Source organism: Trachemys scripta, chromosome 12 (assembly GCF_013100865.1).
Source record: "Trachemys scripta elegans isolate TJP31775 chromosome 12, CAS_Tse_1.0, whole genome shotgun sequence".
In the NCBI taxonomy this organism is placed as follows: domain Eukaryota; kingdom Metazoa; phylum Chordata; order Testudines; family Emydidae; genus Trachemys; species Trachemys scripta.
Window position 1 is genome coordinate 24,493,497 of NC_048309.1, and position 26,484 is coordinate 24,519,980.

Here is a 26,484-nt window from a genome sequence, read left to right on the forward strand (position 1 = left end):
TGATGTCCTTTCCAACAAAGGAGAGAGACTGAGTGAAAGTGACTACAGACAAAGTGCCATTGTATTGACAGAGTAAAGAAACTGAGCAAGCAGAGATTTCATTTTGATTTCTTACCATCCTGGTGAGCTGAGGTGTGACTAGAAGAACAGGAGTACTTGTGGCACCTTAGAGACTAACAAATTTATTAGAGCATAAGCTTTCGTGGACTACAGCCCACTTCGGATGCATCCGAAGAAGTGGGCTGTAGTCCACGAAAGCTTATGCTCTAATAAATTTGTTAGTCTCTAAGGTGCCACAAGTACTCCTGTTCTTCTAGTCACACCTCAGCTCACCAGGATGGTAAGAAATCAAAATGAAATCTCTGCTTGCTCAGTTTCTTTACTCTGTCAATACAATGGCACTTTGTCTGTAGTCACTTTCACTCAGTCTCTCTCCTTTGTTGGAAAGGACATCAAACGGTCAGTTTCCCTGTTGTTCCTGTGAGTCTGTCACAGAAAAAAGGGGAGAAAAACATTATTCTTTTTTGTAAAACCACAAAAATTATCAGGGAAGGTGGGGAGCAGGAGGAGTCCCTGCAATTCCTTTTAAATGCTTATTTAAATGCTGGTCAATTTCACTTTGGAAGTGTCACCTTAACAGATAGAATCCTGGTGTTGGCTGTTGTCTTGAAAAATACCTTCTGAAATCCATCTCATCCAATTTTCTGTTGAATCAATTAGTGCCCCTGGCCCTGCTGTGGATGTGAAGAGTTCTTATTTCCTGCTCTCCCCAGGGATTGCTACAGAAGGTAAACCTCAATTTAAACACATTTTATAATAATTTTCTAGCCCATCTGTTCATAAATAAATCCTTCAGTCTGTGACCCAAAGCAGGGCAAAATAACTAACTGCCTCTACAAGACAATCAGCCTTAAACAGCTGAGGGGCCTGAGTCTGTACTGAAGTTAAAAGGAATCTTGTTATGGACTTCAGAGGGCTTTGGATCAACTTCTAGCAGAGGTGTCAACTGCCCAGTTCATCTCAATGGGGTGTTAACTGTCAAATCTCCAAGCAGCTGAGGTGGCCTCATTGATAACTTTTTTTCACTGCTGTTTGCTTTGGTGGCAATATCCAGGCTGCTACTGAACTTTTTCCACTGGGTTTTCATTCATTTGAAAGGTTTTTGCCGTGTGAAATGGGGATGATATTGACATCCTCTGGGCAGGAGGTATGGGGAGGGGGTGGGATAAACGTCTTGGGATTAACAGGGGTTCCCAAAATTTCCCCACAAAAATTTGAAGAGGTATTTTATTAGAGCTATGCACCACAATGACAAGCTTGTATACAATTCACGGGAATTCATTTCAGTGGTGCGCTGATGACAAAATATTATTTTGCTCCTAACAAGTGAGTCATTACTTTTCTTAAAAATACTTACTGATAAAAAGACAAAAACCCCACTCTGTACACACACAAGTTAGGATCCTTGGAGTTAGAGGGGTGCCAAGTAACAAATCTTAAAGCATTTCTGAATGCTGGAGAGCAGTTTGACAGAACTTTATTGAACAAGAACAGTTTCAATAAGATGTCTAGGTACTGGAACCAGGGGTGCTGGGGGTGCTGCCCCACCTCTGGCTTGAAGTGGATTCCATTAAATACAGGGTTTACAGTGTACTTCAATGGCTCTCAGCACCACACCCAGTATACAAATTGTTCCAGTGCCTCTGGCGAGACGTTTATCATAAAGCAGCAGGAATAAGACAGTGACACAGTGAGCTGAACTGCAGTTGCTCTGCACACATTCATTTGACTAATTTTTATGTCTTTAAGGCCTGTTCTTCTTAGGATAATTTCTTGGGTGCTTATTGCCACGCTATGGTTCCATTTCTCTAAGCACATCAGTAACAATACTAGGAGATTTTTTTAAAGCCTCATTCTTACACCCCATTACACGTGCAAAAACCCTTTCAGCTATCTAATCTATTTAAGACACCCATACTGTGCTCATCACCATGCAGAGTGAAGGTCTCACCAACATGTGGTAAATGTCTTTTGGCAGCACTGCTTGTCCTCTCCATGTTGTAAGTGGGATAAAATTGTGGCCTGCCCAAGAGCAAACCCATGAGAGCTGCACAACACTGAGTGACTGATCCTGCCATCATACCTCAGGCACAACTCCCCTTGGAGAGATTCCCAGAGGCGATTGGTTTCCCAGGGTTTTCTTAACTCTTCTATAGGACGGATCCAAAGCCCAGGTACTAGGCGGAGCTCTGCCCTGTAGACTCAACCAGGCTTCTGCTCTTCTGGGATCGCATGAGGTTGTTAATCTGGATTTTGATGTTACTATAGTCTTTGCCTGCCAGCTTTGGCTTCCATCTCTTTGCCGCTTTGAATGCTGCATTCACCAAATTGGGCGACAGGGCAGCTTTCTGGTGTGTGCCGGACACATTGGCCTTTCCCCGCCACTGCTGGTAATAATCTCACGGCATCATGTGTCTGAACACTGCCAGGGCATACTTGGCAATGTCTCCCTCGGCCTTCTCAAACAGTCTCCTGTCCTCCTTGGGGGAGATGCGCAGGAGGGAGCTGTCGGGTATGCTGGCTGCTGCAGGAGGTTTATGGGGCTGAGACTGTCCCTCAGGGGTAGATGAAACCTCTCCTGATTCCATAGCCTCAGGGTGTCCAGCTGGCAAATTGATCTCAGTCCCTTCGCAGTCCATTGCCCTCATTTCATCCATCTCTGCCAGGGGGATCTGGATCTCCTCTACCTTGGGAATCAAGAGAGTGCCTGTGGGGTGGTCAGCAATGGCTGGGGCTTGCTCGAGAGCAGCCAGCCTGGACTCCATAGCAGACACTCTGTTTGTCAAGTCCTCAACACGCTTGCCGAGACTCTGATTCTCTCTCCCCGCTTGCTGCAGCTCCTGGCACAGCATCCAGACAGCTGCATCCCAGGAGGGCAGTGTTGTTTTCAAGATGACACTTGGAAGGGATGTTTGCTCCGGTGGGGATGGGTTACTCTGTGGATTCTTATTCTCAGTTCTCCGCTCAGCGGGGAGGCTTTGCACTTGCACCTGAAATGCACAGAGTAAAAAGTGTCAGAATAACGTGCAGTCCGTGTGAAGTACTGGAGACCTTCCACTCTGTTCACCGAGCACAGATTCCTAATACAGGTGGGGTGGGCAATGGGAACACACAGCCCCTATTAATCCAGGCCTGAATCCTTCGCTTGACATGTGAGCAGTCCCATTGTAAGCACTATTCAGGATTGGGCCCCAGGTCATAGGGGGAAGGCTCCCCCTGCATTACTTGTTTGAACAGGGCCATACGGATGAGGCAAGGTTGTCTTAGCTTATGATTTCAACACCAGCATCGCTGCCTACAGCACACTCCCTGGCACTCCAGATACACCAAGTACAACCTAAGCTTGGCCTGGCCTAGCCTGCTATGGTTATCAGCTATGGATGCAGCTAAACACTGTCCTTGTCTGCACTTGCAGATAAACTGCCTCCAGCCGTGGTCTGAATTCAATAGTTTAAAGATTTAGATGTAAATGATCTGGGTAAAAAATAATAATTCTGCATATATCTCAGCCCGAATAATGAAACTAGAGGGGTCAGTTTTAGGGAGCAGGGCGCTAAAGTCAATTTCATATCAATATCATATACACCAAGTTCACTTGTTGATTCCAACAATAGGGGCAAATAAGGCAAAGTTTTAAGTACATGAGAACCAGGGGAGAAACAAGCTACTGGGCAAGCAGAGAGAAAAGCAAAAAGAAAATAGCAGAAGAGTCAACTTATTTGTAAATTTTGTTCAAATACTCTGTTATTTCCAACATAAAGTTAGTGTGTAACATGTACAACATAGTCTATATAAAAGTGCACAACGAAAATATTTATATAGCACACTAATCACTGAGTCACTTACAGAGTGTCTGCAATAACAAATGCAGTCATTTGTAGGGAAATGCAGTTCCTATTTGAATGCATATAAAAAAAAAGAGAGAGACCTTTCAAAGCTTTTTTTAAAAAACAAAAACAAAAAACCACCTTGCTCTTTCAACAGTTCAAAGTCCTGCTTTCTAACCACAGACCTCCTGCATTTCTGTGCAGTCAGAGGCACTGTAATTTCTAATCCCATCTCTGCATTATCAGGCAGAAGACCTTGTTGGGGGTGGCTCAGTGAACTGGCTGCTTCCCAGGGCCCAATCAGTTAGGAAGAAAGCAATGCAATAGAAGGTTTTGAAAAGGAAACATTTTAATGTGCAGCGAAGACCACAACAGATCATTATTACTGCAGTATTGACCAAAGGCCATAACCAATTTGGGCCCCATTGTGCTAGGGGCTGTACAATTCCATAATAAAGAACAGTCTTTGCCCCCAGAGCATTAAGAAACCGAGTTGTCTCAGTCCCTTAAGTGTTAAATTACACTACCGATTCTGATTTAGTTTAGGATTCATCTGCAATTTGCTTTTAAAAAAGGACATGTCAGATTTGCCCTGCTTGATTTCAAAATGCCAATGAAATCAGTTGCTATGGCAACCCCAACCCTGCACCATTAGGAAAAAAAGTTAAAACTGAATAAAAACAGAAGAGAAGATTTGTGCTTCACCTCAGCCATTCATGTCAGGAAGGAGGCCAGTTCTCCCCCTCCCCTCCATTCCTTTCCCTTCTCCAAACCAAACTCACTTTGGGGTAAACAATCCTGCAGAAAGACAAACACCAGCAAATGCCTTGGAATCAGGAAATGACTGTACCTTATTCTTAGGAGGCATCCTGCAGCCAGAACAGGAGGGACAGCACCAGCAAAGAATGCAGCAACAGAACTAAAGTCTTTGGAGGCCCTAGAGGAACTGACCATGGTAGCTGGCTTTATACAGGACCAGGCATTGTTTTCTCGGAGAGCCTATTCTGATGCAATCAAGTCATCACAGGCTAGTTCAGTGTTTTCTTTTTGCCTTTCAGTTTGCCCAGTGAAAACCCAGTCAACAGTTTCTTTCCTGGGTCTCATGCACTAGCAAAATGCTGCAGTGTTTGAGTTGTAAACACTGCAATGGAATGACTATTTAAATAATCTGGGAAGAACCCCGCCCCGCCCCCCTCAACAAACATTATAGGCTTATCTTTAGTTAGACCCAGCCTGTACACACAATTTTTTTTTAAAGAAAGCCTACATCAACTTTTAGTTTAGAAACCCTTGACATAAATAGAAATGTTTTCAATTAATATAACTGAATGAGATTAACTGTCCTGTTATTTTTAAATTAAAATAAAAAGATACCCCCTATTATTGTTAGAATCAAGAAGTTAATTTCTCATCAATATCATACAGACCCAGTTGATCTAAAACATACTGAAACTGACCAGTCTACTTCTACTGTTCCAGCTGAGGAAAATACAAACATCTTTGTTTACCCAGATTGTTTAGATTAGAGCCTTAAAACTATTCATATTTTACTCAGTCCCTATCAGTAACAGGTCAGGGCTGGATTTATTTCATATCTGAGGATTAACAGTGACTGAAATGTCCCTATGAGAATATTTTGGTGCAAAACCAACTGGCAAGGGTCTCCATGGCCCTTTTGTGCTGCAGGCATCCCTCAGCTGCCCTCAGTGACTGAAGAGGGCTTACCCAGGAACCCCAGCTGTGCCCCTGTCCGTGACAGGGCAGTGGGATCAGTGATGGGCCGGAGATGCAAACACACAAGCAGGAAGCGGTTGGGAACGGGCCAAGATTTTTGCAGAGAAGCTGTCAGTGGTCAGCTTTCTAGGAGCTGTAGCAGGGTCTAGGAGTTAACCCTTTACCCTCTCCTCACATTTGATCTTTCTAGCCTCACAGGGCCTCATTACAAAGGCTACAGCCTGTGGGAGGGCTACTGGGCAGGAACTTTTCCATAGAGGAGGACGGAGTCTCTCCTGATTCCACAGCCTCAGGGACAGGTGGCCAGATGACGAGTTGGTCTCCGTCTCCCCACACTCCATTGGCCCTGTGACATCCCCACTGCCACGGCCCCTATGTGTGCAAGGTCCTTCCCATCTCTGTGCTCCAAGGCCAAGAAACAAAATAAACACTTCCCTCCATGATGCCAACCAGAAATGACAATTGCACACACAATTCCTAAACCCTAAGGCTTAAGCCTTCCCCCACAAGGCCATCACCCACCCCAACCCCTGGATTTCAACCTCTTCAAGCCTGGCTTTTAGTCTTCAGTCCTGCAGGAGGAGCAGCTAGTACAGACCCCTGCGCACGTGGAGAATCTCATTGACAGGACTCCACACCACCAGGATAGCTAGCTGCAAGCTGGGCCCTTGGGCTGCAAGCCCTTTGGACCGGGTTGGTTTTTACTTTCGTGCCTTGCAGAGCTCTGTGCACATCGCTGCTGCTAAACAAATAATAGACGCTGATAAGTGTCCAGCCGACCTTCTCCTTTCCCCTGGGCTCTCTCAGGAGGGCAGACAAAATGGCTCTAAGGAATAAAGGCTGCCTTAGGCTGATATAGTCAGAGGTTTCAGATTTGTTGGGGTTTTCCACTTGTGTCTGAAAACCCACTTTCCTTACTACTCCCAGGCACAGCTAAGGTCACCAGGATGGAAAGATATCACAATGAAACCTCTGCTTGCTCGGTTGTTTACTGTGTTCATTGTCTGACACTTAGTTCAGGGGAAATAGTGAAAGTGATGGACAGTGAGTTATTTCTTTGCTGCTGTCCACAGAGTCCTGTCCAGTAATCTGTTCCCCTGTTGTTCTGTGTGTGTTTCACAATAACAGGGAAAAAAACATCTTTGGGACGGGGGGAGAAATGTGATTGTATTTCCTGGTCTCCCCAGGGTTCTCTACAGAAGGAAGAGGGTTCAAAAAATAATTAGATAAGTTCATGGAGGATAGGTCCACCAATAGCTATTAGCCAGGATGGGCAAGGATGGTGTCCCTAGCCTCTGTTTGCCAGAAGCTGGGAATGGTTGACAGGGAATGGATCACTTGATGATTACCTGCTCTGTTCATTCCCTCTGGGGCATCTAGCACTGGCCACTGTTGGAAGACAGGATACTGGGCTAGATGGACCTTTGGTCTGACCCAGTATGGCCACTCTTATGTTTTTATGTTCAGCTGAAACACATTTTATATTTATTTTCTAGCCCGTCTGGCTGTAAACAAATCCTTCAGTCTGTGACCCAATGCAGGGCAATGGACAAACCTAACTGACCTTGTAGGCAAACAACCAAAAAAACGGAGAGGCCCGAGTCCACTGATGTCAAAAGGAATCGTTATGGACTTCGAAGGGCTTTGGATCAGTTTCTAGAAGAGGTGTGAAAACTAGTCCATTCATCTCAATGGGGTATTCACTGTGAAACCCTCCTTTTGGCAGCTGAGGTGGCCCCATTGATAACTCTTGCACTGCTGTTTGTGTTGGAGGCAATATCCAGGCACTGGGGTTTGCAAGTTTCATTCATTTGAAAGGTTCTTGCATGGGAATAAAGCTCAACATTAAATGTTAATGGTGGACTGTTCTATCCCCCATACCCTTCTGTCTGTGACTTCCCCATCCCCGCTGCTCTGGTCTCTAGGAAAGCCTTGTCATTATTGTTATTTGATAATGTCCATACCAGTGATGGAACAGCTGGGTTTGTGCTGGGTGCTCTGCTAGGGACTAAAAAAAAAAATGCTTGATGTCCCTTCTGTTCTGGCCCCAGGATGCCCCATGGAATAGCAAGGTACTGTCATTTCCTGATTCCAAGGCCTTTGCTGTAATTGGGAGCATAAGCTTTCATGGGTAAGAACCTCACTTCTCACCACCAACCTCAGCCTGGACCAATCTACACGCGAGGTCCACTTCCTAGACACCACCGTACAAATAAGCAATGGCCACATTAACACCACTCTATACCGAAAACCCACCGACTGCTATGCCTACCTTCATGCCTCCAGCTTCCACCCCAGTCACACCACACGATCCATCATCTACAGCCAAGCACTGAGGTACAATCGCATCTGCTCCAACCCCTCAGACAGAGACCAACACCTACAAGATCTTCACCAAGCATTCTCAAAACTACAATACCCACACAAGGAAATAAAGAAACAAATCAACAGAGCCAGCCATGTACCCAGAAGCCTCCTGCTACAAGACAGGCCCAGAAGAGAAACCAACAGAACTCCACTGGCCATCACCTACAGTCCTCAGCTTAAACCTCTCCAACGCATCATCAGTGATCTACAACCCATCCTGGACAATGATCCCTCACTTTCACAGACCTTGGGAGGCAGGCCAGTCCTCGCCCACAGACAACCTGCCAACCTTAAGCATATTCTCACCAGCAACCACACACCGCACCATAACAACTCTAACTCAGGAACCAACCCATGCAACAAACCTCGATGCCAACTCTGCCCACACATCTACACCAGCAACACCATCACAGGACCTAACCAGATCAGCTACAACATCACCAGCTCATTCACCTGCACGTCCACCAATGTTATATATGCCATCATATGCCAGCAATGCCCCTCGGCTATGTACATTGGCCAGTCTGGACAGTCACTACGCAAGAGGATAAATGGACACAAGTCAGATATCAGGAACGGCAATATACAAAAACCTGTAGGAGAACACTTCAACCTCCCTGGCCACACAATAGCAGATGTAAAGGTAGCCATCTTACAGCAAAAAAACTTCAGGACCAGACTCCAAAGAGAAACTGCTGAGCTCCAGTTCATTTGCAAATTTGACACCATCAGATCAGGATTAAACAGAGACTGTGAATGGCTATCCAACTACAGAAGCAGTTTCCCCTCCCTTGGTGTTCACACCTCAACTGCTAGCAGAGCACCTCACCCTCCCTGATTGAACTAACCTCGTTATCTCCATACTGATTTATACCTGCCTCTGGAGATTTCCATTACTTGCATCTGAAGAAATGAGGTTCTTACCCACGAAAGCTTATGCTTCCAATACTTCTGTTAGTCTTAAAGGTGCCACAGGACCCTCTGTTGCTTTTTGCTGTCATTGTTTCTCTTCAGGATTTTTTCAGTGTTCAGCTGCACCCACACCTGACACCCTGTGTTAGAAACTTGAGTGTCGGCTGGTGTAGCTCAAGCATAGGTTGTACGTGTGCACCCGAAGCACCAGGGCATGAGCGGCAGGCAGTGATGCTGGTGTTGAAATCACCTGCTCAGATAGCACTGGTGTCTCTATACGGGCCCTGTTCCAACCAAGTAATGCAATGGGAGGCTGCCCTTTATCAACTCAGGGCACGATCCTGCAAGCACTTACAACGGGACTAGTCATGTGCATCAAGTGAAGCATGGATGTAAGCGCTTCCAGGATACAGGGCTGGCTGAACAGGTGGTGTTGTTCCCATTGCCCACCCATTTTAGCAACCTACACACACAGAATGAACCGTGACAAGGCCGATCATGTTTCACGCAGACTGCACACTAACCGGCTTTTTTTTTTTTAAATTCAGATGCCAGGGCAAAGCCTCTCAGCTGAGCCTAGAGCCAAACCAAAAGAATCTGCAGAGTGACCCACTAACGCTGGGGGAAACATTACTGGCAGGTGTCACCTGAAACCATTGCTGCTTTCTAGGGGTGCTGCCGTCTGGACGCCAGGCCAGGAGCTGCAACAAGAGAGGAGAACCAGAGGCTAGAGGAGCATGCTGAGGAGTTGACAGAGAAAATGGCCACAGCGGAATCCAAACTGGCAGGTCTCGAGCACGCCCCACCCCCAGAGAAGGCTGTGCACACCACAGGTGTGGTCCTGATTCCCAAAGTGGCAGAGGTTGATGACACCAGGCCAGTGTACTGTGAGGGGACTGAGACATGGCAACTGTACACCCTGAGGATGTGAAATCAGGAGAGGCTGCATCTGCCTCCCACAAGCAATCCCTGCCCCATAATCCTCCTGCAGGAGCCAGCATACCTGACAGCTGCCTCCTGTGCATCTCCCTGGAGGAGGACAGGAGACTGTTTGAGAAGGCCGAGGGGGACATTGTCAAGTATGTCTTGGTAGTGTTCAGACACACAATGCCGCAGGATTATTACCAGCAGTGGCGGGGAAAGGCCCATGTGTCCGGCACGCACCAGAAGGCCCCCGTCACCCAATCTGGTGAATGCAGCGTTCAAAGCAGCAGAAGCCAGAACTGGCAGGCAAAGACTATAGTAACCTCAAAATCCACATCAACAAGCTCATGTGATCCCAGAAGAGCAGAAGCCTGGCTCTGTATAACGGCACAGCTCCCCCGAGTACCAGGGCTTTGGATCCTTCCCACAGCAGCATAAAGAAAATCCTGAGTCTCTAAAGTGCGACAAGGACTCCTCGGTTTTTTTCCTGGGAAACCGGTCAGCTCAGGCAATCTCCCCGTGGCTCCAAGGGGAGCTGTGCCTGAGTTATGCTGGCAGGATCAGGCACTCAGTGGGTTTGTTCTCTGGGAGGTCACAGTTTTATCCAAGTTAAACCACAGAGGGGACAAGTGTAGCAGTGCTGCCAAAAGATATTTACCAAATGTTGGTGAGACCTTCACTCGGCATGGCCAGGAGCACAGTATAGGTGCCTTAAACAGATTAGATAGCTCAAGGGGTTTTTGCATGTTAATATTGGATATCTTTTTGGTGGAGGTAAATATTATGAGTAGGAATTATGGTTAGAAAATCTCCTGGCGTTCTTATTGGTGTGCTTTACAGAAATGTAATGGTATTCTGGCAATTAGCAGTAGGGGCACAAAAAAGGATCCCAACAAGAAAAGGCTATAAAGACATGAACATGAGTCAAATGAATATGCGCAGAGCAAGTTCTGCTGCTCAGATCACGGTGTCATTCTCTCAGACCTGCTGCTATGATAGGTCTTACTGAGATTGTTCTGGTTTAGGCAAGGTCTGTCAAACTACCTTTCAGCATTGATGAATGTTTTCAGGTTGGTTACTAACCCCGGCTTCCCTCTAGCTCAGAGGTGGGCAAACTACGGCGCATGGGCCACATCTGGCCCACGGAACTGTCCTGCCCTGCCCTTGAGCCCCCAGCCCCTCCCCTGCTGCCCCCCAGCCTCAGCTCGCTGAGCTGCCAGCGCTCTGGGTGGCTGGGCTGCGAGCTCCTGCTGCTCTGAGTGGCATGGTAAGGGGGCAGGGAGCAGGGTTTTAGATAAGGGGCAGGGGGTCCCGGGGTGCAGTCAGGGGACAGGGAGCAGGGAGGGTTGGATAGATGTGGGAGTCCCGGGGGGGGCCTGTCAGGGGGTGGGGGTGTGGATAGGGGTCGGGGCAGTCAGGGGATGGGGGGGTTGGATGGGGGTGGGGTCCCAGGCAGGGACAGTCAGAGGACAAGGAGCAGGGNCTGGATTTCAGAAGATATTTTTCAATACAACAGCCAACACCAGGATACTACCTGTTAATGTGACCCTTCCAAAGTGAAACTGACCAGAGAAAAATAAGCATTTATAAAGGACTTTCAGGGACTAATCCTGCTCCCCACCTCCACCCCACACCGCGATTATTTTTTATGATTTTGCAAAAGCACGTTTTACTTCATTTTTGCTGTGAACAATCCACAGGAACAACTGATGTCCTTTCCAGCAAAGGAGAAAATACTGATGTATAAACGTAAAAGTGACTACAGACAAAATGCCATTGTATTGACAGAGTAAAGAAACTGAGCAAGCAGAGATTTCATTTGGATTTCTTACCATCCTAGTGAGCTGAGGTGTGACTGGGAGTAGTAAGGAAAAAGTGTGTTTCTTGTGAAAATCCCACCATCCCTGAGATCCAAAACCTCTGATTGAATTGATAGACAACAGCCATCATTCCTTAGAGCCATGTTGTCTCCACTCCTGAGAGAGCCCAGGGGAGAGGGGAAAGTCAGCTGGAAACTTTGCAGCATCTATTATTTGGTTAGCAGGAGCAATGTGCACAGAGCTGTATGAGTCAGGGAAATAAAAGCCAAGCCTGCCCAAAGAGCTTACAGCCCAAGGGCCAATCTTGCAACTAGATTTAGTGGTGTGGAGCCATGTTAGTGAGAGTCTTCACAGGCCCCACATCTGCACTAGAGCGCCTCATGCAGGACTGAAGCCTAATAGGCAGGCTTAGGTGGATTAGGAAGTATATACGGGGGATGGCTTTGCTGGCAGATGGGTAGGGGACTGTTTGTGCCATTGTTGCTGCTGGTCAGCATCATGGGAGAAGTGTGTTTTTTGCCTTGATGGCAGATGGGCCCTAGGTCCCAGGACTGGAGAGGGTTTGAAGATGGCAATGGGTGAAGGGGATTAACAGGGACTGTCATTCTCCATTTCAGGGAAGAGGTCAGAGGGGACACTTCTGGGCATGGGGCAGGGTTTCTCCACTGGTTCCTCTGCAGGAGTAGGGCCTGCAGTCTGGAAACCTTGTGGTACCTCTGAGATCTTGACACATCTCTGCAGAGAGCCAATCCCTCAGGGGTTTTCCCCAACTTCTATCCTGCCCCACTTCTACAGCTGCCCATTGCTGGACCAGACATCATTCCCCTCTCCTTGAAGCAGGCCAGCAGGCCTGGAGAGGAGGCACTGCTGCTCCTAGCAGCGTTATCTCCAGAATAGCTTTGCACTGAGATGCCCAATGTCTTAGGAGGGAAGAAAGCCATGGAAACTGCCTACTCCCAGCCTGCCCCAACCTGGACTGAAAAGCCCCAACCTGCTGTGGGATTCCCAGGGATACTGGGCAGGGGAAGGGCGGACAGGGAGGATGCTGTGTTCCTTACCCACATCCGTGCCTCCCATCCCAACTCTGGCTCCCCTGCCGTCCCATAAAGTGAGGCAAGCCCCAGGGTCTTCATCCCCAACTTCCACTTCACTGACTCAGCAAGGCAGCCTGGTTCGAGCCAGGCTGCAGTATCAGGGCCTACCAAATCACAGTCAGATTGAAATACCATCTCCAGATAGCAAAACCCACTCTTGGGTTCGGGCTGGTTTTCTCGCTCCCATGAGTCACCAATGGGTCGTTCACTCTCAAAAAGAAAATCATGGCCTCTGGGGATCCTAAAACACAAAATTCCAAGCTCAGAAAAAAACAAAACAAAAAATCATGTATCATGTACTTCAAAAGTGGCCTGGCAAACTAATATCCTTCTGACCAAAACTCCTGCTCCAAGGACATCATAATGCTCAGACAATAGAATTCCACTGCTCATCAAGGCTGAATACACACTGGGAATGATTGTGAGTGTTTCTGATACTCCTAAACCAAAGCCTGTGGTTAATGGGGCAGTCGCTTTGTGTACAGATGGCAACACACAGAGGACACGGCCTCGCTGGAGGTTTGGGGTTTGTTTGTTTTGGTTTTTTTTTTTTTTTTTTTTTTTTTTTTTTTTTAAAAACACCTGGTGGCATGTTGAGCAAACGAGCTGAGGGAGCCACAAAGTGTCTTAGGCCAAAAACATCAAACTTGGCCCCTTGCATTAAAAGGTGCTCGGCCTGCAGCCCTATGTCCTAGGTGCTCTACAAACCCATAAAAAAACCCAACCCGTCTGTGTCAATGGCAGTTTTACTGAGTAAGAACCTCAGAACTGGGATCAAAGGGTATGGTGGTTAGTTTGTGGGAGAAACAACCCAGGGATTCAAATCCAGCCAATGACAACTTGATTGCATCAGAAAGGGCGCTTTGAGAGAACAATGCCTAGTCCTTTATAAAGCACAGCTACCTTGGTCAGTTCCTCTACAGCCTGGGAAGACCTGTTACTGAGATTTGCTGCTGTCGCTGTCCCTCCTGGTCTGGCTCAGGATGCCTCACTGGCCTTACAAGGTACAGTCATTTCTTGATTCCAAGGCATTTGCTGTAATTGTGTCTCTGTAGGATTGTTTACTCCACCATGCATTTGGTTTGGGGAATAGAACAGGGGAACCTGGCCTCCTTCAGGGCATGAAGGTCTGCAGTGAAGCTCAAAGGCCTCTTGCATTCATTTCCAATCAGTTTTGTTTTCAGTTTTTTTTAAATGTTGCAGGATTTGAGGTTGCAAACTCTGTTGGCCTTCAGCCTTTTTAACACTTGTTTGTAATTAACCCTTAATTGTAACCAAAGAGAATATCAGATGGAGGTCACTGGGACGGCGTTAGGATCCTGAGATGTCAGATCATTCCATTCTTAACACATTTTCATTCCCTTAGAACTTTCTCAGGAAGATTCCCCAGAGTCTTATTTTGCTGATGCTGGGTTTCAGCCCAAAGTGAAAATGTGGGGGAATTTCTCCCCATCCCCAACCAAGTTAGTTGAAACCTTTGGAGTTCTCCAAGTAGGTCAAATCTGATGTGTCCTTTTGAAAGGAAAATGAAAATTATGCTCAAGCGCCTTATAAGTCATTCCGTTCTTAACAGGTTTTCATTTCCTGTCTGACACTGCAGATGCTGACAGTGAATAGCCACTGAAATCAGATGATGCAATTAGTGTACTACAGAGAATATTTTTCTTCACATGCTTTTCTTTTAAAAAAAAAAAAAAAGTACACCAATTTGAGGTAAAAGCTGCTCAATTCATCTTTACTTGTGTTGTCCATAGAACATTTAAAGAAAAAATTTAAACTAGTTTCCATTTAATTGCTTATGCGGTTTTTGTATTTCTCTCTCAGTTTGCACCAAGAAAAAACACCAGGGAGTTAAATCACAAAAGATTTTTTGGTGGTAGGTGGGGGCAGGAGGAAATATAGGTGTGAGAAAGGAAAGATGATATATAAAACCTACACAAATTAGATAAAAACATCTTAATAGAAATAGAAATGTTTTCATGAATTTAATTGAATGAATGCAGTTTATCATCTTGGGTTTAAAAAAAAAATTTTAATATTCCCCTAATTTGCCTCTGTTATGGATAGAATCAAGTGAACTTGATCTAGGGTTACCATATTTCTGGTTCCCAAAGAAAGACACTGCCGGGGGAGGGGAGGGGTGGAGGTACCTGGGGGGTGGGTGGGTGTGTTGGGAGGGGGTACCAGGGGCCTCACTCTTGAGGTGGGGACAGCGTTGGTGGTAGGGCAGCTGGTGTAGACCTGGGACACAGCAGCAGTCATCAGTCACACCTCCCTGTGGGCCTTTCCCCCTTCCTGAGGACCTAGGTGGGTGGGATCTGGCAGGTGCGGCTGCAGGGGGAGGTCTAATCAGGCACAGAGACAGCTCTGCAAAAATCTGCTTTGCAAAAACCCCGGATATTGCCTCTGATTTGAAAAATCCATCTGAACAGAGGGGGGAGGAACAAAAAAAAAAAAAAGGGGGGGGGGGTCATGTCTGGGAAAACCCAATCTATGGTAACCCTAACGATCTATATGATATTGATATGAAACTGACTAGCTGGCCCCTCTGCTTTCACTGTCCAGGCCGAGGAAAATTCAAACATATTAATTTACCTAATTGTTTAAATTAGGATCTTAAAACTATTCATAGTTAATTCAATCCCTACTAGTAACAGAGCAGCGCTGGGTTTTTAAAAATCTGATCTTTAATCCAACAGTGACTGACATGTCCCGGTGAGGAAATGTTCCAACACAAACTCACACCAGCAAGCTAGGGACCCCACTATCCCTTTTGTACCACAGACGTCCCTCAGCAGCCCTTTGTGGCAGGGTAGCTGGAGTGTGCATACACAGAGACCCCTGCACCCTTTGTCCATGCCCTGACAGGGGGCTCTCTGCTGGCCCTGTACCAGGCATGCATATACAGGGAGTAGGCCAAGATCTTCACAGAGAGGCTCTGGTTGACATTCTAGGAGCTATAATGGGGCTGAGGAGCTGTCCCCTATCCATTACTTATATCTGATCATCCCAAGTTTACCGGGTTGCTCTATGCTACAAACGCTACCTGGGGCTGAAACCAGGCCAGGGTTGGATGTAGCTTAGCTGCAAGGTTAGACAAGAACAGCATCCATTCCAGCTGCACCCAGAGCTGATGCTCTGTGTTAGAAACTGGGGCTCTGGCTAGTGCAGGCCACACTTGGGTTGTACTTGTGTATCCAGTGCACCGGGGGATAAGCTGTAGGCAGCGATGCTGGCATTGAAATCACAAGCTAAACAAAATTGGCTCCTCCATACCTGTGTAAACCAAGTAATGGGACAGGAACCTGTCCCTTATCAACTTGGGACCTGATCCTGCAAGCGCTTACAGCAGGACCACTCATGTGTATCACATGAAGCCTGGGTGTAAGTGCTTGAGGCTAGGGGCCTGGGTCAGTCAGTGTTGTGTCCCGTTACCCATTCCTATTAAGGATTCACAACCCTGAGGGCAGGGTGGTGGGGTTTATAGTGCTTCCTGCAGACAGCACACTAATTGACACTTTTTACATGTGTTTCAGTTGCAGAGAATTATAGCTGAGAGTGTAGCCACTAAGAAGGATTCAGCCGCTGCAGGAGAAACACCGCCTACAGGCATCCTATTCAGACCATCCCTGCCATCCGGAAACACAGCCATCTGGTTACTGACCCGGGAGCTGCAGCAAGTGATGAGAGAGAATCAGAGTCTACGTCAGCATGTTGAGGACTTGACAAAGAAAGTGTCTGCGATGGAGTCCAGATTGGCCCATCTAGAGCAAGCCCCAGCCCCAGATGTGACTGGACTCCCCACAGGCACTGTCCTGATTCCCAAGGTGGGGGAGATTCAGATCCCCCTGGCAGAGATGGATGAAATGAGGGTAATGGACTGTGAAGAGACTGAGATCAATTTGCCAGCTGGACACCCGGAGGCTATGGAATCAGGAGAGGTTTCATCGACCCCTGAGGGACAGTCTCAGCCCCATAAACCTCCTGCAGCAGCCAGCATACCCAACAGCTCCCTCCTGCGCATCTCCCCCAAGGAGGACAGGAGACTGTTTGAGAAGGCCGAGGGCGACATTGCCAAGTATGCCCTGGCAGTGTTCAGACACACGATGCCGCGAGATTATTACCAGCAGTGGCGGGGAAAGGTCAATGTGTCCGGCACACACCAGAAAGCTGCCTTGTCGCCCAATCTGGTAAATGCAGCATTCAAAGCGGCAAAGAGGCGGAAGCCAAATCTGGCAGGCAAAGACTATAGTAACATCAAAATCCAGATCAACAACCTCATGCGATCCCGGAAGAGCAGAAGCCTGGTTGAGTCTACAGGGCAGAGGTAACAGCACAGCTCCCCCAGTACCCGGGCTTTGGATTCTTCCTATAGAAGAGTAAAGGGAATCCGGCAATTGAGAAATCAGTCAGCACTTTGAATCTCCCCATGGGAGCTGGGCCTGAATTATGCCTGCTGGAACAGCACAGTATGGATCCCAGGGGTTTGCTCTATGGGAGCCATTGTTGTTCTATCTTCCTTAAACCAAGGATGGGATCAACGAAGCAGTGCTGCCAAAGGACACTTAAGACTTTCACTATCCATGATGATGAGCACAGTAGAATGGTTTTAAGTAGTTTAGCTAGTCTGGAGTGTCTTTCAAGTCAATGTGAGGGGTGTTGTAGACGTAGGTAAGAATTATAATCCCAAGCATTGGTAACCTCTTTCAGATTGCCAGGAGTTAGAAACCCCAGGCTTAATTAAGGTACAGCATTAGGATCCTTGGAGCTAGAAGAATGGTTTCCAACTTGTGGAATGTGTCCTCCTCCTCCCCTTCCCCCCCCCCCATGTTTAATTTTTAGCAAATTGGTGGTCACTTGTTAAGAGCAAAGCAATGTTTTGATGTCAGTGAAATGTAATATTCCCTTGACTTGTCATTCTAAAAATGCTGTGTGCAATTGTAATAAAATCTATCATTTAATAAAGGCTGTTCACTTTCTGGACTACTAGGTTCCTTTGACTGGACACAACCTAAAATGTTGAGAGAACTTGTTAAGCCTCATATTGTCCACCCCAACTCCCTGTCCAAGGCATGGTAACATTATTCTCATTTTATACCAATGGGCAAGATGAATTCTCTTCTCCATTTTGCAGAAGGGTATCATTCACTCTGGGCAAAATTCACCCCTCTGCATAGGGCTGGTACAAGCCCCATGCACCCTCTATGCCCTCAAAATAGAACTTTACATATTCTGCCGGTCCTCTGCCCAGGACTGTTCCATGTATGCACATGAACCCCCAGCAGGCTTGCTACAGCCTCCAGTACTGATGCAGGGCTTGTTAGAGCCAGGGAGTTGGCTTGGTACTTCTAGAGGAACATAACTTAGATGGGAGGGGGAAAATGGGAAATGCAGAGGTGTTGGAGTGAAGGGGAGCATTTACGAAGGTGTAAAATAGCCCCCTTTGTTCCTGCTTCCTTAGGGTGGAAGGCCCAGACCCTCAGCGGTATTTAAGCAAATTCAAACATCCACACTGATTTGGGAGTTAGGTGCTTAGTGCTTTAATACCTTTGAGGATCTGGGCCTAAGTTATTCCTCTTCTCAGCCACACTCCCTGCACTGGCATGTCACCTATACCAACCCTTTCACCAGCTCTGATTTTCTTGGCCCTGTCCACCCTAGGCCTTTCCCACCACTCACATTTCCCACAATTGCTAGCGGCTGTGCACTGCCACCAGCAGCGCTAGCATTTGCTTAGACTGGGCACTGCTGGCTTTTTAACCAGCACATCACCAAACTCTGCTCAAAGGAGGGTCTAGACGACATGGTGTTAGCACTTGGGCTCCCAAACAGGGCACCTGAGGAGCTGCTGCAGAGGGAGCTTGAGATAGAAAGCCGAGCGTAGGCCAGGACTGAGCATTATTTCTGGCCCATTGATATAAAACACACCAGAGGAACAGCATAACTACCATTAACCAGTAGCTGCTGTTGCTGCAGGACGTATGCACGTTGCTTGAGATACTGCCCTTGCTAGGAGAGCAGATTTTGCAGCCTACTTAGCGGCGTCTTTTACAACCATTGGCTTTGTTAGTCTTTAAGGAAACAAGTAGTGTAACAGATTTATGTGGGCATAAGCTTTCATGGTAAAAAAAGCTCACTTGCATCTGAAGAAGTGAGGTTTTTTTACCCACAAAAGCTTATGCCCACATAAATCTGTTAGTCTTTAAAGGTGCCACCGGACTTGTTGTTTGTGGATACAGCCTAACACGGTTACCCCATGCTAATTGTTTTCTAGCTCAGTAGCAGAGTGACGGAGGCTGGTCTGGCTCTCGGGGCCAGCACTCAGGCTTTCGACATGGCTACTGAATAGAAAAGGCCAAAGTGTGGCCATTTCTCCACTAGCAGGAGCCAGTAATCCATGTTGCTTAATCAACACTGGCCCCTCTATGAAGATAAAGGCATGCCAGGGTTGCACCAATTGAGATCATCAGTGTTTAGCCTGATCAGTACAAACCAGGCTTGCCCTTGTCTAGATGCTGTACGACTGGGGCAAGTACCCCAATTGCTGGCAACCGATGGCTGGTCAGGGCCATTCCCGAGCACAGAGAAGGCCTTTGCTCACCATGCACCCGGACTGTGTCTGTGCTAGGTAAGCGTGGGCTTCTTAGGATAGGGAACTGAAGTCACAGCATTGCCAGCTCTCATCATTTTATTGTGAGTTTTGCAATATTTTATGTTATACTTGAATCCCCAGTTCCTGGACTCAAGTGATCATGTGAGTCTCTGCTTCCATTTAAAAAAAAAAAAAAGTTCCTAGCTCTTAGGGTTGCAGAGTAAAGTTTGAAAATGTGACTAAAGGCAAACAAAACCTTGCATTTCACTGTTTTAACATAACTAATTAGTTTTTAAATCTCATGCCATTTTGGGCACTAAACTCATGATTTTTCAACATTTGAGGTTGGGGATACTGGAATTTTTGCTCTCAACAGTTTCAGGTTGGTTCCTCTGGGGCTTCCTGGACATCCAACCACAGCAGAAGTCTCTACTTTACTACGATCGACAGTGACAAAGTTAACTGTGCTGGCACTTGAATTTGTTACAATTCAACCAGAGTTCTAGGGAGGAATGGATTGATTAGCACCTTTCAGCAGTATTGTCTGAAGCTCAGTAGCAGCTGTCTCAGGTCACACCACCTCACATTCACAAAGAAGAGGGCTGGAAATTTAATTTTGGTTTTAAATGAAAATCTATTTAAAAAAAAAGAATCAGCAGCCATGAGAGAGACTAAACCCTCATCAGCCATGGATCTGCCACCGCTGGCCGGGTTCATTAAATAGCAGCAGAAGCTGGAGATTTTTGATTTTTGCATAATTACATTCATGGCATTAGTAAAATTTTCTATTCAGTCAGAAACGGGACAAGAGAAATTGATTAGTTTAACAGTGGCGCGGGGGGGGGGGGGAAAGGGGGGGGGGGGAGAGGAGAGAAAAAACCACACATGCCAGAGGCTGGAAAAGGTTCAATGTATTATCAAAGCATGCACACTGGAAGACAATTCCTAGAACCTCTTAGCAGAGCCGGTTGTAATTTCTAACCGGGACCAACTGCTAAAGAACACAGCAAGCTCAGAGGTAGTTAAATATACTGGGCAAGAGGAAAGCCAGCCTGTGAATCTTCACTTGTAAAATAAGAACAGCAAGGGAAAAGCAAAGAGACTCCTGTAGAAAGAGACTAATTCAGCTGTACTTATGCACAATGGTTTTAACACAAGTTATACACAGTCCTCGTACAGCAGGAAGGGCTGGTTTTCACAATGTGGCCTCCAGCTAAATGCATGGAGTCACTGGCACATGCAGGGATTGTTACAATCATGGAGTTCATAGAGCACATCTTCTCAAGCAGCACCAGTTGAAATGGTGCAAACGTGTATTGTAGACAAGCAAAGCAGGTATTCGCTCAAGTGCTGTTGTCCCTTGCATGAAAGCAGGCTGGAGCAAACAGGCCTTGCTTATCTACACTAGGGGTTACTGATGGCTAGAATGAGGCCCAGAGAAGGTCTAAACTCCTAAAGTCCTGCTCCATGGTGCACGGAGCTCACTGTAAATCCTGGGGCTGTAGAGGCTCCTCTTTGGATGTTCCAGCGCCTTGGCCAGGCATCTGGCATGGTTGTCCCCAGGACATGATAAGCCTGGGCAATTGTCTTCCTCCAATAAGGCTTACTGCCATTTCCCCAACATCCCCTACCATCACATAATGGCCACCACCTCCCATTGTTCCCTTGAATTTGAATCCAGGCTGCCTTCAGAGAAGATAGCAACCCACTGCACCTTCTGGCTTGGACATATAGCTCAGGGGGCAGAAGCTTGTGGAGGACCAGAGAACTCTGAAGGAACAGAGAGGGTGGCAGGGGAAGGTGGAGGGAGACTAAGGGAAAGAGACTGGGGCATAGAAAATATAGGGGAGTAATTGGAGGCAGGAGAACACACTGTGGGGAGCAGAGAGGGAGTTTGGGGACAAGACACCCCACCGGGGGGTAGGGCAGTGATAAGGGAGGGGATTGGAGGAAGATTTAATGGTACATTCCTCCCAACTCTGGGGCTGAGCAAAGGGGGGTGGTCCTTTTTCAAAGCTCCAGGGATAGCCAGGGGGAGGGTTAAATTGGGATTTTCACTCTGAAATGATATCACACAAACAGGGGGGAGGGGGAGAACAGTCCCCCTCTCCCCCCAAAGGCTCAGAAATCAGCATGGAGAATAAGGGGATTCACTGCCTTTTAAAAGATGGTGCTCCTTGAAGTCTAGCTTCCCACATTCAGATTTCAGGATGCTGGCTGAAGATACCGGCTGGAGATACCGGCAAAGGGGCCTTGTTGACAGAAAGAGCTGATTTCTCTGGAAATCAGCCCCCTTTACGATGACTCCCATTGGACACCCAGAGATTACTAGCCACTTGGCCATCATGTTTAAATTCCTCGGACAATCACGGGTATCAACACTGGGAGCATTTCACACAACGGCCTGGTTTCTTTGATGTCACCTTAGTCCCTCCCTGTCCACCCTTCAGTTCCCTCCCCCTGCCCACAGAAATCCACACCCAGCTGACCACAACATTTATCAGTTGAGCTACACTACTTCCAAGAGAACAGGGGCTTGACGTACTCAAAAAGCAAGCCAAGCAGGCCAGCTCCTTCCAGCATAGGTGAGGGCGGACTCAGAACGGTAGCGCCTAGTCTTGCGGCTGTCACTCCTGCAGTTCCGGCTCAGAAGGCCAGGACAGTTTGGCAGGAAAGAAAACTCTTTGATGACTATGTGTATTTCATCGTTTACTTTTCTGTGTTTGAATTGTTTCTATGGTAGGGTTACCATACGTCCTCTTTTTCCCGGACATGTCCGGCTTTTCGGCAGTCAAACCCCCGTCCGGGGGGAATTGCCCAAAAGCCGAACATGTCCGGGAAAATGGCGGCTCTGCTCCTCCCTGACTCTTCGGCTCTGTTTAAGAGCCGGGCTGCCCGAGCGCTACTGGCTTCGGGCAGCCCCGTGCCTCCAGACCCTGCGCCGCCGGAGCCCGGGAGGGGAAGTGCCCGGCTGGGGGCGCAGGGTCCAGAGGCAGGGGCGGCTGCCCGAAGCCCGAGCGCTACCGGCTTCACGGTTTGCTGGGCAGCCTCCAGACCCTGCGCTCCCGGCTGGGCGCTTCCCCTCCCGGGCTCCAGCTGCGCTGGGGAAGCGCCGGCTGGGGGCGCAGGGTCTGGGGGCTGCCCGGGAAACCGTGAAGCTGGTAGCACTGGGGCAGCCCTTTCCCCCTGGCTGGGAGTGGGAGGGAGGAGGGGGCAGAGTTAGGGTGGGGGAAGGTGCGGAGTTGAGGTAGGGCTAGGGGGTGGGGAAATGGGCGGGGCCAGGGCCTGTGGAGGGTCCTCTTTTTTTATTTATGAGATATGGTAACCCTATTCTATGGAGGATTTATTTTAAGCTTGGCTCTGTGTTTGAGGGAATTTCTATTACAGGCCAAAGGGTCAGCAAAGGGTTTGCGTGTGGGGTTAGTTAATGGGGTTTTCTGGAATAAACAGGCACTTATACCTTGCCAGCATTAGGAATTTGCCCCGATTTCAGCCCTTGGTGAGCTGGATTGATATAAACCCTAGTGAAGACCATGGTTTTGTCTACACAGAGGGATTTGACCTAATTATTGCCATTGCTGGACTGCTACCGGTGTGAACCCCTAGTGCAGGCAAGCTGGCAAAACTGACACACACCACAGTTTGACCAACCAAGATCAGGGCCCCGTTGTGCTAGGCTCTGTACGTACCCTTATGAAGAGATTTAGCTCCTACCTTAAGTAGTTTACAATCTAAAATACACAAAACAGCCATAGGGGAGGGGGAAAAGAAATCTTCTTATCCCCATGTTACAGATAGAGAAACTGAGGCACAGAGTGTTTAAGAGACTTGTCCAGGATGTCTGTGGCAAAGCTAGAAATTCAATTGAATTGCTAGATCAGTGCAGGACAAGTTATCCCTTTTTGGGATGGAGGTAAATTAGGATGGTCTACACAGACAGACAGTTGGAAAAATTAATCTGGATTACCTTTAAAGTGCAAATTCAAAGCAGATTAGTTACACCGCATTAAATCCCTGTGTGGGTGCTCTTCATGAATTAAAGTGGCCTTAATTCAGTTTAGTTTCGCTTCCAAAGTGACACAATGGTCACTAGACACATACCCTGGTCTCTTATTTTGGGCTAAAATGTTGCATTTTCAGCCACAGGTGACTTTGGTAGCAGTGACAGTGTCCCAAGCCTGGCATGATCAGTAAAATGGTGCCATTCACAAGACAAGTGGTTCTGGATGCACTCTGGGGTATCTGGGATTGCAAATATTTGGGGTGGGAAATAGCCCTGTCTCAAGTCATGTTTCCTTTTCAAAGAAAATTTGCAGCACAAGGAGCTACCATAAAAAACTGGCAAAACAGAGGGGAACTTTTCTGTTACATTTCACACAAACAGTTTTCCTGTTCGATTGCCGTGTCCAAGCCTCCTGTAGCCCTGGCAGTCTGGGAAATGCTGGTGTTTCACTAGCCAGAGGCTGGTTTTTGAGTGAAAAATTCAGTGGGTGAAATTCAGCCCTGTGCAGGAGGCATAGGAACCACCGAGGATGTCTGTGTTTGATAACCATTCTAGGGGGCAATACTGCCACGCCCTCATGGAGCTGTAAGAATGCAAAACAAACACGACCACAGTTTCCGTGCAACACAAGATTTCAAGCCACACAGCAACCAGCTCACAATAGAATTGTTACTAGGTGCGGAGCAGCCATGGGAGCCCCTGGCTCATATACCAGAGTGCAGCTAACCGCTCATACCCCAGTCCTGGGCATCCTCACTTCACCCCCATGCATGGGGCTGAATCCTCCCAGACGCACACTTCAGGTCTCTCTGGTCACGTGGAAGTTCCTCACATCTTGCAGCTGGGGACCCAAACACACACATTGCAGGAGTCCCCAAACCTGCACAGAGCAATCTTGGTAAGAGGCCCAGTTTTCTCCCAACCCCCTCTATTCCATAGCATTGTTTACCGACCCGGACCTCTGCAGCAATAGCCACCTACAAGTGAGAAGGTAGGCTTGTATCGATCCAACTCCATAGGCATCAGCTTGGAGCCAGAGCCCAGTGTGTATGGAACACAAGAGACATCTCCACTTTCCAATTAAAAGCTAATTGTCTTTTCATCATTAACCTGTCTGTGCTTGCTCATTTTCCCCAGAATGTGTCTGGCACTAGATCTTCTTTAATAAGCAATAAACACTTGGCAGCACACCGAGCTACACGGGGATTGATGGTATTAGAAATGGCATTTCATACTTTTCAGGCTTACAATCCTTTAAATGCAGGGCCAGCTCCAAAACATGTGAGCCCAGATTCTGCACGGATTTGCACTCCGGCCAATGGCGGCAGCCCCTGGAGAGGGCCCTTGGCTCATATCGTTCTGGGAAAGGAAAAGCAATTCAGCATTTTGTTTTGCAGGTCACCCTACTAGGGGATCCCCTGGCACCAGAGACAGGCATTTGGAGAACACACTGTCTGTCTGTCCCCAACCCCCATTCTGTGTGTTCCCATGAGCAGTTTAGGAATGCCTCTGTTTTTCCTTCCTGAAACAACCTATCATACGCAAGTGAGGGGCCATCCAGTCCCCAGAGCAGGAGGGTCTGGGGGGGGGGGGCATTACCCCAATATGTGACTCACCATCCCAGAGCATCTCCATGTAGCATGATGTGGTATTGCAGTTGTTCTGCCTCAGTTTCCCCACAGCAATCTTCAGCCTACTTTCACCATAGAGGTATCTTGCCCTCTGGCCAAGTGCCATCAAAGCCTTTAATCACATCTGGGTAACAGGTCCCATTAGTCCAAGTCCAAAAACATCAACATGAAAGAGTCCTCTCCCCTGCTAGGCTCAGCCTTCAACCCCCTTTCCGGCAGTCGGGCTCCCACCAAGAACAGCCTGCACAGTCTAAGGCCAGCTCCTACACACACCAATCAACCCAACCAGCCAAGGCACATCTACTTTCTGCCAAGAGCACAGAGCAGGCCTCAGCCACTTAGCAGCACCCTCCCAACTTTTTGCTTCATACTGAAGTAGCCTGTCTGCTCTCCACCCCCACAGCCAGCCTGGATTGCTGGGCTTTCCTCCTCTTCAACCAGCTCCCCCGCAGCTGTTAATCCTTAAACTAATTACCCTCTCTCCTCAGGGTGGAGCAGAGGACACTTCCCCTGGCTCTTTTCCTCAGCTAGTCCATCCATCCACTTCTAGCTGCTTTCCCTAGGTATTTCCCCTCATGCGGCTTCTGTCCCACATCCTGCAAAGGTGTAGCAAGGGCAGGTTAATTGGCTCCTGGGTCCCTGGCTCTTAAAGGGGCAGGCCACCTGTGACTCCCAACGCTGGGAAAGTTTTCACCCTTCTTTTACTTACTCGACAGAGCCAAAGCACCTTTAAATCAGCCACAGGCTCCAGAGGTTGGACTAAATTAAAAGCCAAGGGTGCGATCCAGTCCGTTGGGAGTTTTGCGGTTGGCTTACAGAGAGCCGGGATATCACTCAAAAAGATCTTGTCCCCCGGCTCCAAAATCTTCTCCATTTTTCATCCTCCTCTGCTGGTTTTCCCCACAACAGAGTGCAGACTGCCTGCCCTCCCTGCACCTGTAGACCTAAACCTCAGGCCAGGAACCCAGGTTAAATGATAATGCTGCTGCAATAGGGACAAACTTCCTGCAATAGGGATTTGTGGTCCCTCTTTGGGAAGTGGGATTCTGAGGAGAAATGGTTTGTGTTTCAGCCAGACAGCCGCATGTGCAACACACACAGGTTTGCTCTCTCCCCTGCCCATTGGGAGTTGCAGACGTGGGCTCCTTGTCTCTCCAATGCCCTTTAGACTCCACAGCGGAAGCTGGTCTTCCTCTTGGCTGCTGCCTAACCACATAGGCCCCTAAACTCACTCAGCACCTACATTTCCATTGTAAAAGTTTCCTCTGTTTCCAACTCTAGGCATGCACACTGCTGCCTCCGTTTAGGCATCCAGCCCCCTCTCTCCCGCCTAAGCCCCAGAGCAGTCCACAACCTGGGGGCAACAGGCAGAATGCCTATCGCGCCAGCAGGCGTGCTCAGAGGCTGGCCAGCTCCACACTAAACCGTGACTCCCTCCTAACCTTTAGCACAGTTATTAGAGACAGCCAGGTTCAGATCCCTGCTTTGCCTGACAAGCAGGCATTTGAACAGGGTGCTCC

General features: G+C 47.9%; 1 protein-coding gene across 1 annotated transcript in view; it reads left to right on the forward strand.

Moving 5' to 3' along the window:
- Nucleotides 1-17,665, forward strand: part of LOC117886002 — a 47,110-nt gene extending 29,445 nt beyond the window's left edge. The window contains exon 3 of the mRNA XM_034787622.1: nucleotides 16,275-17,665. Coding sequence (XP_034643513.1) covers nucleotides 16,275-17,069 — 795 coding nt within the window. The 3' untranslated portion in view covers nucleotides 17,070-17,665. The remainder of the gene's footprint in view (nucleotides 1-16,274) is intronic.
- The last annotated feature ends 8,819 nt before the right edge of the window (nucleotides 17,666-26,484 follow it).